Source organism: Xenopus laevis, chromosome 7S (assembly GCF_017654675.1).
Source record: "Xenopus laevis strain J_2021 chromosome 7S, Xenopus_laevis_v10.1, whole genome shotgun sequence".
Lineage (NCBI taxonomy): Eukaryota > Metazoa > Chordata > Amphibia > Anura > Pipidae > Xenopus > Xenopus laevis.
The window spans coordinates 3,572,501-3,586,673 of record NC_054384.1 but is presented as its reverse complement, the minus strand read 5'-3'; the positions used below and the strand labels follow the sequence as shown (position 1 = coordinate 3,586,673).

Genomic DNA, 14,173 nt, shown 5'->3' with positions numbered 1-14,173 from the left:
CGAGGCTTCTTTTGAATGTAGTGCTCACAGAATTGGGGGCCTGTAGAACTGAGTTGATGCTAATTACCTAGTAAAGACATCATCTTGGATTGGAAGTTCTTTGTTAACATGGGGCACAATTGGGTGGATCAGTAGAGTAATCATGCAGTCAATTGGCTGGTAATATATGACGGCATCAGTCAAATTGCTGGTCCATCAGAAGGTTTGTCAGATGCCAACCTGAGGTTCAGAGTGATAAGTGACAAGTTCTTTGCTTAGTTGTATTGTTGAAAGGAGATTCTGAATGTCTTGCTGACTTAAAGGACAAGGAAAGTTAAACTAAAGAAGTAGCTAGAAATGTTGTACATGATGTTTTGTGCTTCTGTACCAGCCCAAGGCAACCACAGCCCTTTAGCAGTAAAGATCTGTGTCTCCAAAGATGCCCCAGTAGCTCCCCATCTTCTTTTCTGCTGATTCACTGATTCACATGCTCTGTGCTGCTGTCACTTACTGAGCTTAGGGAGCCACTCACAATATACAGTACACATAGAATAGAAATGTCACAATATAAGGCTGATTAGTAATTAATACACATAATTACTACATGGCAGCACAGAAACCAGTGCAATTAGCATCAGAATTGAATAATCAGCAAACCTGTAGCATCAGCTTATAATACAGCCAGGGAAGCTCATTTTCTGCTGGATAATTAGTGACGAGCCCTAAGCTTAGCTTCTCAACAGCCAATCAGAGCCCACTGAGCATGTGAGTGTCACAGACACTTTCCAAGATGGTGACCCCCTGTGACAAGTTTGAAGTCCTGGATCATTGCTGCTATTGACAAGCTCAAACTTTAGCCTCGTGCAATAAGTTCACTATAGAAAATAGGACATCTTAAGCCCTATTTATTTTTAGGGTTTAGTTCGCCTTTAAGTTCTACAGTTAGTACTGTATAGATAGTTGTGTATATATATAGTTGAGCTGACTAATCAGAGTTGAAGCCAGAGCTTCTTGCCATGGGTGGGATGTACATGATCTCTCTGTGTTTGTGTGGGTCGCTCCTGGATGCTCTGGTTTTTCTTCTAGTCAAAAAAAAATAAATACAGAGACATGAACTGCTTTCTAGGTGAGATTAACTCTACAGGGTGTACTAGAAAGGGGTTCCTGGATCTTTGCCCCAGAAAGGGGTACAAGGTACAGCCCATAGCGCTTACAAAATTATTAATACAAATTATTATCATTCAATTGCCTTTTAAGCTCCCCTGTTCAATTAATACAGTTGTGTTCAGAATAATAGTAGTCTGACATCACTTACCTGATCTATCAGTGTTTTTGGTAGAAATTCTATTTCCACATGGCAAATAATGTACTAGTAGGTGTAGTGGAGTAATAGAAACCCACAGACCCAACTGTCGTTATGTCTGCGGATTCTGTGTCATTGACTCATGCATTGAGTCTAGTTCAAAATAATAATAATAATAATAGCTTCTTCCAAATAATAGCATGTGGGGAAAACCCGGTCAATTCCGGCCCTTATTTAAGGAAGGAAGAAGCAAATGTTGTGCTGCTGGTTATAGTGAATTTCTCTCTGAAACTCTCACCCAAATGGCTCCTTCCACACATTGTTCAGAAGAACAGACGACTTTGATTCAAACGTTTGGATTGGAGAGAGGAAAACATATAAAGAAGTGCAGAAAATCAGAGGCTGTTCAGCTAAAATGATCTCAAATTCATTAACATGGCACTGAAAGCTGTAGAAGAAAACGTCCATTGGAATGGATATAGTGAATAAAGTACCCCCTCTTGTAAAATATAAGGATATTATTAGTTACCGAGGAGTTTCATGACCATATAAAAGTACGAGGCCGAAGGCCGAGTGTTTTTATACAGGTCATGGAACTCCGAGGTAACTTCTAATATCCTTATATTTTCAACTGGGGGTACTTTATTTATTATAATACACAAGTTTCAGTGAGTCATGTGACAGAAATTACATCACTACTCACCGTTTATAACTGATGACATCAGAACTCACCGTTTATAAGGCTTATAATTTACAAGATATTCATGGCTTTTGTGTATTATAGAACAGTGTGCAAAATGGCAAAGACTCCGCCAATGATCAGCTCTGGCAAGATGAGTAAAGAAGGAGTAAAGTTACCTGTGATACTGTTACAATTAGAAATTACTATTATTATGTGAAGCCAAGTTATCAGCAAGACGCCCCAGCAATGTCACATTGTTGAAAAAAAGACGTGCTGAAGAGCTTACAATTTGCCAAAGAACCCATTGACTGGCCTAAAGAGAAATGAACTGATGAAACAAGAGATTGTTCTTTTTGGGTGTCGGGGCCACAGACACCCCCAAACACAGAATTGTAGCCCCAGTAGAGAGTGAAGCACAAGCATCATGATATGGGGGTGTTTCTCATACTCTGGTGTTGGGACTATTTCTCCCTTTATACCAGGGATCATGGATCCGTTTCACTCCAAATACTTGTCATGTTGCCTTATGTCCAAGAGCAAATGCCCTTGAAATGGGGGGACACTGAGCCCAAACTCACCAGTAACTGAGCAACATCTTGGTTCCACCCCAACAACATTGACGTTATGGCCCCCCAATCCAATAGAGAAGTGACATGGGGTGTGAGGCAAAAGCAAGAAATGCATTAGGAATTGTGGAAGAGGTTGTTGGGAGTTGGTGGAGTCCATACAACACAGATGTGCAGCACAAACACTGTTACACAACTCAATATTAGTTCCCTCATTCAACACAAACATCTTTCACTTGATCCAGTCACTGAGTTGGGAAAGAACAATGAGGGGCCGTTGCCTAATATTCCCTTTTCTTTACTTTCTCTAAAGGAATAACACTGATTCCATCCATGTTTCTTCATGTATTGATTAAGGAATAGAAAGTGCAGTGTTCCCAATGAATTTGCCTGGATGGAAATTCAACCTACTATAAGGATTTTGAGTTTTTTTTAACTAGGGATGCACCAAATCCATGATTCGGTTTGGGATTCTGCCTTTTTCAACAGGGTTCAGATTCGGCCAAATCCTTCTGCGCGGCCGAACAAATATGCAAATTAGGGGCGGGAGGGAAATTGCGTGACCTGTTGCCATCAAACACGGAAGTAAAAAATGTTTTCCCACTCCCACCCCTAATTTGCATATGCAAATTCGAATTTGGTTCAGTATTCGGCCGAAACTTTTGTGCAGGATTCGGGGGTTCGGCCGAATCCAAAGTCGTGGATTTAGTGCATCCCTATTTTAAACTCGCTGCTGTTATTCTGAACACAACTGTATGTGTATTTTGCATCCTCACCTTGTGCCAGAAGATGGCAGAATTTTCCATGTTTCTGTGCAGGTAAAGTCGACATTCTGGATATTTTCGATATTCGCTGCCTTTGCTGCAGTCACTATTGAAATGAGTCAGTGGCCTTCGTACTTCGTAAAAGGGGCTGAGAACTGACACGTCCATCAAGTTGATTCCTTTGTCCAAACTCATTGACACTGAGCGCTAGAGACTGGCATGTGGCAGGGCAGGAGTTAAACAGTTGAATGTGGAGGATGTTAGAGACTGTGGGGAGGGAAGGGTAAAAGAATGAATGTGAGTGGGACACACAGGTAGATTATTGCTGCCAATTCCTATGGCTTTGGGGGTTCCAGCAAGACATGGTGGGTTAGATAATTAGGTGACGGCTAATTACACAGAGGGTGGGGGTGCAGGGCACGGATGCAGTGAATGCGCTTGAATGAGTCTAATTCCAGGGTTTTGCTGTAGGCAGTTGATGGGTTATTGAGAGCAGATCCCCAAGAGGTTCTGTAGCAGCTGAAGGGATAATTCCATGTACTCTCTGTGTTACGTGACTGGGAGGGATGTGTCTCTGCAGAGCTTCAGCCTCAGTCACTGATCAGCCTTTATATGACTCACTCATGACTCACTCGCTGCTGCTCCTGCGTCTTTATTCCTGCAGCTTCTGCAGCTCCCTGGCCACACAGAGAGGGGGCACCACTGGGCAGAGAAAGGAGGTGCCCCCTGGGCAGAGAGAGAGTGGGGGTGCCCCCGGGTAGAGAGAGGGGGGGTGCCCGGGCAGAGAAAGAGAGAGGGGTGCCCCTGGGCAGAGAGGGGGAGCCCCCGGGTAGAGAGAGGGGGGGGTGCCCCGGGCAGAGAAAGAGAGAGGGGTGCCCCTGGGCAGAGAGGGGGAGCCCCCGGGCAGAGAGAGTGGGGGTGCCCCCGGGCAGAGAGAGAGGGGGTGCCCCGGGCAGAGAAAGAGAGAGGGGGTGCCCCTGGGCAGAGAAAGAGGGGGGGAGCCCCCGGGCAGAGAGAGAGAGGGTGTGCCCCCGGGCAGAAAGAGACACACACACTGTTTGTGCCCCAACACCCCGCCGTGTCAGTATATACAGTATATATATATATATATAATACACAATAGCCATGAATATCCTGTAAATTATATCCTTATAAATGGTGAGTAGTGATGTCATCAGTTATAAACGGTGAGTAGTGATGTCATTTCTGTCACATGACTCACTGAAACTTGTGTATTATAATAAATAAAGTACCCCCAGTTGAAAATATAAGGATATTAGAAGTTACCTCGGAGTTCCATGACCTGTATAACTCGACCTTCGGCCTCGTACTTTTATATGGTCATGAAACTCCTCAGTGACTTATAATATCCTTATATTTTACAAGAGGGGCTACTTTATTCACTATATAATATGTGTCCCCAGTCTGATCATTACCCGTCACTCCTTTACTTGTCAATCACCTGCCCCCCCTTCATCCCCTCATTTCCATTTCATTATAATCTCTCCCCACAAACTGTCACCTGTTCCCCTCACTTGCCTCTCCCCCACCCCCCAAATCATCTTTCCCCCTTGACACCCCCCATTCCCCCTCCCTCCCCTACTTCTCCCTCCTGCCGCTGTGTCGCTCCCCCTCCCCCCCCTCGCTCTCCCGCAGCCGCTGTCAATGGAGCTGGAAAACATCGTAGCGAACACGGTGCTGCTGAAAGCGAGAGAAGGTGAGAGGGGGGTGCGTGTCCCTCGGTCTCTGATTCTCACTCAGTCCCCCCCCCCAATCATCTGCACCAACCGGGGACACTGTGTGTCTGTAGCCTTGTACCCCCATATGTATTGTGTCTTATACTATTGTGTGTGTGTATCAGTGTGTGTGTGTACTGTACATTGTGTGTGTGTGTGTGCACTGGTTTGCGTCACTCATGCATATTGTGTTGTGTATATATAGCTATTGTGTTTCAGTGTGTGTGTATCAGTGTGTGTGTGTATCAGTGTGTGTGTGTATCAGTGTGTGTGTGCACTGGTTTGCATATTGTAATATATAGCTATTGTGTATGAGTGTGTGTATCAGTGTGTGTGTGTATCAGTGTGTGTGTATCAGTGTGTGTGTGTATCAGTGTGTGTGTATCAGTGTGTGTGTGTACCAGTGTGTGTGTACCAGTGTGTGTATCAGTGTGTGTGTATCAGTGTGTGTGTGCACTGGTTTGCATCACTCATGCATATTGTATTGTCTATATATAGCTATTGTGTATCAGTGTGTGTATCAGTGTGTGTGTGTGTGCACTGCCTTGCGTCACCCATGCATATTGTGTTGTGTATATATAGCTATTGTGTATCAGTGTGTGTGTGTGTACTCACACACTTATACACACACTTATACACACACACACTTATACTCATACGCTTATACACACACTTATACACTCACTTATACACTCACACACTTATACACACACTTATACACACACACACTTATACTCATACGCTTATACACACACTTATACACTCACACACTTATACACACACTTATACACACTCACACCTATACACACACATCAGCAGTAGATAATAATTTATAATATTCCCAGACCAGAGTTGGGGGGAGCTAAGAGGGGTCACAGTACTTTATGAACCCAGATTTTCTGTGTGTGTGTGTGTGTAATTTCTATTTATACAATTGAACATAATTAACATGAGATCATTTTGCTGCTGTAAGATGCCCTGCTTGAAGGTTTGTGCATTGCAGGCAGTTTATCTGTGAGTGGGGGCGCTGTTCTGTCACTGTCTATGTAAAGGTTGACTCTGGGAACAGGTGAGCAGTGGTACTGCAAGTCACATTCACTTTCAGTTACTTGTTATGAAACATCTTGTAGAAATGAAAAGCCTCTTTCAGTGGGATAATATGTATTATCTATTATCCTGTATTGTATCTGTATTGTGCACATCTTGCCTGTATTCTGTATCTCGGCCTAGGGTTATCATTGATATTCTGCTCATAGACAAGTTATTCATTAGCAGCATGTCATGTTTATTATGGAATGAATAAATTAAATATATATATATATATATATATATATATACATATATATATATATATATATATATATATATATATATATATATATATATATATATATATATATATATATATATATATATATATATATATATATATAATGCAAAAGTTGGCCTATTATAATGTATAACACATATCATTATACACATTTTCCCTTATCAGTAGGGGGTACATTATCCCTTATAATACATGAGTGATACTCAGAGTTCCCTGTATAACTCAGCCTGCAGCCTTGTGTCTTTATATGGTCACAGAACAACCCCTCAGTGACTTCTGATATCCTTATCATTTACATTAGGGGGTACATTATCCCTTATAATACATGAGTGATACTCAGAGTTCCCTGTATAACTCAGCCTGCAGCCTTGTGCCTTTATATGGTCACAGAACAACCCCTCAGTGACTTCTAATATCCTTATCATTTACAGTAGGGGGTACATTATCCCTTATAATACATGAGTGATACTCAGAGTTCCCTGTATAACTCAGCCTGCAGCCTTGTGTCTTTATATGGTCACAGAACAACCCCTCAGTGACTTCTAATATCCTTATCATTTACAGTAGGGGGTACATTATCCCTTATAATACATGAGTGACACTCAGAGTTCCCTGTATAACTCAGATGGTTTTTATACAACCAAAACTTTGCCTCCAAGCCTGGAATTCAAAAATAATCACCTGCTTTGAGACCACTGGGAGCAACATCCAAGGGGTTAGTGAACAAAATATTACTTGTGAGCTACTGGTTGGGGGTCACTGCCCCTAAGCTTCACTTCCCAATAGCAGCCCAGAGCCCACTGAGCATGTGCAGTGCCACTGACTCACAAGAGAGGCCTAACAAGGTCCAAGTTGGGGAGCTGCTGGGGCAACTATGAAAGGCTGGATCATTACTGTTATAGAGCTGCTGATCCTCTGGGCTGGTACAGTAAGTACAGTATATAAAATACTGTGATGTAATATGTGATGTATTTAGCGCTGAGTTCTCCTTTAAGACTTTAGCATTTGGGGCATGTATGAGGCACAGGCTTATTTGTAGCATCAGAACGGGATTGTTATAGGGTAGTTATCAGGTTGTTATAGGATTTTTAGAGGGTAGTTATGGGGTTGTTATAGGATTGTTATAGGGTAGTTTATCGGGTTGTTATAGGGTAGTTATAGGGTTGTTATAGGATTGTTATAGGGTAGTTATAGGGTAGTTATCGGGTTGTTATAGGGTAGTTATAGGCTTGTTATAGGGTAGTTATAGGCTTGTTATAGGGTAGTTATAGGGTTGTTATAGGGTAGTTATAGGGTAGTTATAGGGTTGTTATAGGGTAGTTATAGGGTTTTTATAGGATTGTTATAGGGTAGTTATAGGGTAATTATAGGCTTGTTATAGGGTAGTTATAGGCTTGTTATAGGGTAGTTATAGGGTTGTTATAGGGTAGTTATAGGGTTGTTATAGGATTGTTATAGGGTTGTTATAGGGTAGTTATAGGGTTGTTATAGGATTGTTATAGGGTAGTTATAGGGTAGTTATCGTGTTGTTATAGGGTAGTTATAGGCTTGTTATAGGGTAGTTATAGGCTTGTTATAGGGTAGTTATAGGCTTGTTATAGGGTAGTTATAGGCTTGTTATAGGGTAGTTATAGGCTTGTTATAGGGTAGTTATAGGGTTGTTATAGGGTAGTTATAGGGTAGTTATAGGCTTGTTATAGGGTAGTTATAGGGTTGTTATAGGGTAGTTATAGGGTTGTTATAGGGTTGTTATAGGGTTGTTATAGGGTAGTTATAGGGTTGTTATAGGGTAGTATAATATATATAAATAAATAAACAAACAATAGTACCATGAGTTATGAGTAACTGAGTGCCCCCTGGTATCCTCTGTGCTGCCCTGGGCAGGAGATACTTGTAAGAAGTTAGAGGGTGCACCCCAGGGTGGGGAAGTTATACACTGGGGGTCCAAACAAACTGCCCCTCCAGTGACTGTAGGGATAAAGTTAGGAGGGGGTGCTGGGAGTTGCAGTTCCATGGCAGCTGCATTGGTGCAGAGTTAGAACATCTATTGTAACCCCTAGGCCTCCCTGTTCCCCCGATTTGCTTGTTCCTCGGGGGGAGCAGAACAGGATTGTGCTGAGCTCAGGACACGGTGCCGGACTCAGGAAGTTGGAAATGTTAAAATAAAATTATCTGGAACAAAATGGCTTAAATATCTGGCAGGGACGGGAGTCAGAAGTGTGAGAATGAGACCCCCTGCCCTCCCCTGCAGGAGACTTCTGCAACCTAACGGCACAAATTAACCCACGACATTAACCCTTTCGCCAAAACCAAAATAATCTCACCCCTTTAAGGCTGGGCACGTGTAAAATCCACCGGCCGAAATGTCATTCATTCCCATTCATCTTATACGTGGGAAACGCATGGGAATTTGTCCTTCAAAAGGAACTTTAATGGTGGTACAGGTATGGGATCCCTTATCCGGAAACCCTTTATCCAGAAAGCTCTGAATCGGGGAAAGCCCGTCTCCCATTGACCCCATTGTAACCAAATAATCCAAATGTTTTCAAACGATTTCCTTTTTCTGTGTAATAATAAAACAGTCGCTTGTACTTGATCCCAACTAAGATATAATTAATCCTTATTGGAAGCTAAACCAGCCTATTGGGGTTATTTAATACTTACATGATGTTCTAGTAGACTTAAAGTATGAAAATCCAAATTACAGAAAGATCCATTATCCGGAAAACCGAAAAAAGATCTGTTATATGGAAAACCCCAGGTCCCAAGCATTCTGGATAACAGGTCCCACACCTGTATAGACAAGGTTCAGAAATAGTGTTGCTTTGATGGATACGAATTCTTTCAGCCCAAACTGACCGTGTAAGTCTGCAGTTCCTCTCTACAGTTTGCCATTAAACTATCTGGTTGCTACGGTCCTGAATACTTTAGCAACCAGGCAATAGATTGAATGACAGACTAGAAGATGAAAAGTGTCAGAACAGGTTACCCTTTGAAATACATTTATATTTCGGAGTGAGAAACCAACCCTGATTGGCCCAACCAGTACCAAGTTTCCCTAAGTCAATATGGCAGCATCAGGGGCCCCCCAAAACTATTGCCATCGTCTTCATTTCCCAACAATTACTTCTGTTATTTTATTTCTTTTGGAGGCTTTTGTTCTTTCTCTTTTAAAAGCAAATCAGCAGATGGTAAAGAGAAGAACTTTTCACAAAGGGGAATAAATTGGGATTTTCATGCAGTTCCGTGACGTTGGCCTTTATATCCCTCAATGTCTGCTGCTAATGGGCCTGACTGAAAGGGGTGGATATTGGGGTAACCCCAGGGTCAGAGAGGTGGGTGCAGGGCAGCCGTAAACCCCACACACCCCTACAGGGACCACTACCTACCCAACCTCCTCCTCGTAAATGAACCCTAAATTCAGTAAGTTGGGGGGAGGGAGATCAGCGGCCTGGGGGAGATCCAGCGGGAATGGGGTTTGCACACCTCCCAACATTTTGAAAACAAAAAGAGGGACAAAAAGTAGGCACATGTAGTGTGTGACCACACCCATTTTAATGGCCACACCCCCTAATTACGATGTTCGTTTTACAAAATTTGGCAGGTTATGAAAGTTTGAACATATTTCTGTGGTTTTTTTCAGTTATTACAGTTTTGCTAATGAAGGTGAATTGACCTTTAAGCTGTGAGTCTAACTTCTCCCAAGGGACCTGTTATCTTATATTGTTACAATTACTTATTTGCTTATCTAGAAATTGTTACAAAAGTATCTTATCTGCAGCTGTGGCTGTTCTGGGCTCTCTGCCAAAAGCCAATTAAGTTACAAACATTGTTTCATTTTCTGGCTCTTCAGTGCAGAGAAAAACAGGACTTTCCAGTACAAACGAGGGACTGCGGGTTGTGTCAAAAGAGGGACTGTCCTTCTAAAAACGGGACAGTTGGGAGATATGGGTTTGGGCCAACGGAGCCCCCAGGGTAAGTCTGGGTGTAACTGTACAAAGATGGGGGGAGGATCAGGGTCAGGGCTAAATAAATTCATTTTTCCAATATACAATTTGGGGAGATGAGCGAATGTGCAGGTGTTTAAATCAATTGTTTTCTCATTTACATTTTCCGCAGAAGCAAATGGGTCGTGAATATTTTTTCCTTAATTTTAATTTATATTTCATTTCAAATTTGGATCAAGGCCTGTCTTTATTTACTCGCCGGTATTTCCATCACCTCTAGTAATTGGGGGCAATGAAAGCGCAGTGTGTTTCGTCTAAGGGCTACACTCTTATCTGTGCCATAAAGCAAGGCTGGAGTGTTGCTGCGCAGGTGCATGGAGTGGATTTTGCTCACGTTTCAGCTCTGAGATTCACTCCGTGTGACTGGGCCGACCCCTGGCTCTGACTGTGGTGCTTATTGTTTCATATGATTCATAAATATCGAATCCGATTTATTGTTAAGGGGCTCGTAGCTTTCCCTTTGTGTTTCTGGAAGCTCAGCAGTGTAGTAAAGTATATTAATTCCCATCCATGTTTGCCACTTGTGATGCCATTGCACTTGGCGCTGTTTATGTTCTGGTGTTTGGCCCATTATAGAGTCATCCATTGGCTGGGGCCCAGCAACAATAATAAAGAATGAAGACCAATGGCAAATTGTCTCAGAATATCCCTCTCTACATCCAACTAAACATTCATGTAGAGACGACCCATTGGTGCCCAAATTATATGTGAGAGATGTGTGTGTGGAATCAGCGTGGTTAACCCTTCCTCCTCCAACAATATGACAAAGGCCGACCGTGAGCAAAGAGTCCATGTAACACGTGTGCTCTACTGGGAGTTGCAGGGAGTTGCTCCTGCCTGATTAGGAACATTAATAATAAATGAGCAACAACAATGTGTATATTTTATTGTGTCGTGCTAAGCAGTCACTTTACAGTCCATAGCAGTCTCTTTCCCTCTGCCCCTGTGTTTCCTACTGGAATCTCTTGTGCAACTCACTATCCCCCCCTGCTGGCGGGAGCCAAATTCTGGTTGTTGGTCGGTCTGTCTGGCTGAGACCATGATGAACTCTAGTTCAGCAACACCAGCAGCTGCCGCTAATTGTGGGATCCATTAAAATCTTATTTTAAATATTCTTATTTCTGAAAATTTTAGACATTTGTCTACTATAAAGTATTTATCCATTCAGCATCCAAAAATACAGCCGTTTGTCAACCTATATTTTGGGATCCATTAAAGTCTTATTGTTGTTCTTTCTTACCAGGCGGAGGTGGGAAACGCAAGGGGAAGAGCAAAAAGTGGAAGGAGATCCTAAAATTCCCGCACATCAGTCAATGTGAAGATCTCCGGACGGCCACAGGTGAGAATGATGTACCTGCCTATATAACCCACGGTTGTACTACAACTCCCAGCACCCACCAACAACTTTACCCACCACATTAGCAGTTTGTGGCACATTCCCTTTTTCCTTTAATCAGCAGCCCGTCCGCACCCGCCTACCGACTTCCTTTTATAGACCCGCTCTGACCTGCCCCGCTGATGATGTCACAAAAGGGGCGGGGCGAGCGGCTATAAAGCCGGAAGTCGGAAGCCACCCACAAAGAGGAGTGCGAGGTCAAGCCAAACCCGAGGGTCCCATGTGTATAGGGCCGGCCCGTACATCACTACTGCGCAGAGCATTTGTTTCCTTAGCTTTGCTCCTGCCCCCTCGTTTTTTTGGTGATGTCACAGTTTGGGCACCTTTCCCCTCCATGGTGTCACCTGCGGTTTCTGATCATGGGAAAGTGGGTTTGGGTGACAGCTGATTGGCACAGGGTTGGGCAGAGACAGACTCTAGCACCAAGCAGGGTTCCTGGGTCCCTAAGTCACGTGACTCACGTAGGTGCATCTTGCACAACATTTAGAAACAGGATCAAATTGTGCACCTGCATCTTCTTGACGGAGCCCCCTAGTGGTGGGGCAGGATTTAATGGCAACAAAAGTAGAATTGTGAGACAGAAGATCTGCTGAGGGAAACCGCTGCAAATTGTACTGATGTTTTGTTTTTTCTATGATGGCCTAATTATTAACAGGGGATGCTGGGAACTGTAGTGTAACAGCCAGACCAATGCAGCTCAATATTTATATACCAGGGAGAAAGGGCTGGAGAAAATAAGGCGGTGTGCGCACAACAAACAAACGTGATCCGAATTACAACTTGTACTTGATCCCAACTAAGATATAATTAATCCTTATTGGAGGCAAAACCAGCCTATTGGCTTTATTTCATGTTTATATGATTTTCTAGTAGACTTAAGGTATGAAGATTCAAAATACAGACAGATCCATTATCCAAAAAGCCCAGGTCTGAGATTCTGATAAAGGCCCATTGCTTCATGTACTGGATCCCAACTAGATATAATTATCTTTTAAGCAAACAGCCTATTGGGTTTATTAATACATGGATTTTCTAGTAGACTTAAGGTATGAGATCCAAATTACAGAAAGATCCATTATCTGGAAACCAGGTCCAACATCTGGATAAGCTCCATACCTTTTGTGTGTATATATATTAATAATAGTTATATATATATATATATATAGTCAAATACAGAGTCCTCTGCACTCAACCCATTATCAATATATTTAAGACAGCGACATTTTGTGCATACTGCTACTAAAAATGCTTACCTTTAAACAAAACAGGGATTGTTGTCCATATATTGCAATATATTTAAGCTGGCCAACTACGTCAAAGTCATCCATATCTGGCCAGTCCTATGCTCAATTTTATCTGATTCATTAAGAATTCTATTGCTTCATTATACATTTTACAAAGGGACTAGGTATTACCTGCAACTTAACTTGCTGCTTTCAAAGTAAACCTCCATACTTGGCTGCCCTTTTATTAGACACCAGTGGATCACTGACTATAGCTGGAAGGTGGGAGCTACAACATAGAGCTGGTCACTGCTCCTGTATAAACTATAACAACAAGGGAAAGTTGTGCCACCACTATTTTTTAAAACCATTAGCGGGGTGCAATGAGGCTGTGACACAAAATACATATAGTCAAATACAAGAGTCCTCTGCACTCAACCCATTATCAATATATTTAAGACAGCGACATTTTGTGCATACTGCTACTAAAAAATGCCTTACCCTTTAAACAAAACAGGGATTGTTTGTCCATATATTGCAATATATTTAAGCTGGCCAACTACGTCAAAGTCATCCCATATCTGGCCAGTCCTATGCTCAATTTTATTGATTCATTAAGAATTCTATTGCTTCATTATACATTTTACAAAGGGACTAGGTATTACCTGCAACTTAACTTGCTGCTTTCAAAGTAAACCTCCATACTTGGCTGCCCTTTTATTAGACACCAGTGGGATCACCTGACTATAGCTGGGAAGGGTGGGAGCTACAACATAGAGCTGGTCACTGCTCCTGTATAAACTATAACAAACAAGGGAAAGTTGTGCTCACCACTATTTTTTAAAACCATTAGGCGGGGGTGCAATGAGGCTGTGACCACAAAATACATATAGTCAAATACAAGAGTCCTCTGCACTCAACCCATTATCAATATATTTAAGACAGCGACATTTTGTGCATACTGCTACTAAAAAATGCCTTACCCTTTAAACAAAACAGGGATTGTTTGTCCATATATTGCAATATATTTAAGCTGGCCAACTACGTCAAAGTCATCCCATATCTGGCCAGTCCTATGCTCAATTTTATCTGATTCATTAAGAATTCTATTGCTTCATTATACATTTTACAAAGGGACTAGGTATTACCTGCAACTTAACTTGCTGCTTTCAAAGTAAACCTCCATA

The 14,173-nt window shown here is 42.3% G+C and overlaps 1 protein-coding gene across 2 annotated transcripts in view; it reads left to right on the top strand.

Annotated features, from left to right (window-relative positions):
* The first annotated feature begins 4,880 nt into the window (after positions 1-4,880).
* grk5.S (G protein-coupled receptor kinase 5 S homeolog) overlaps positions 4,881-14,173 on the top strand; it is a 27,951-nt gene continuing 18,658 nt past the window's right edge. For both annotated transcript variants that reach the window (XM_041570817.1, XM_018227257.2), the window contains exons 1-2: positions 4,881-5,011; positions 11,611-11,706. In XM_041570817.1, coding sequence (XP_041426751.1) covers positions 4,960-5,011; positions 11,611-11,706 — 148 coding nt within the window. In that variant the 5' untranslated portion in view covers positions 4,881-4,959. The remainder of the gene's footprint in view (positions 5,012-11,610; positions 11,707-14,173) is intronic.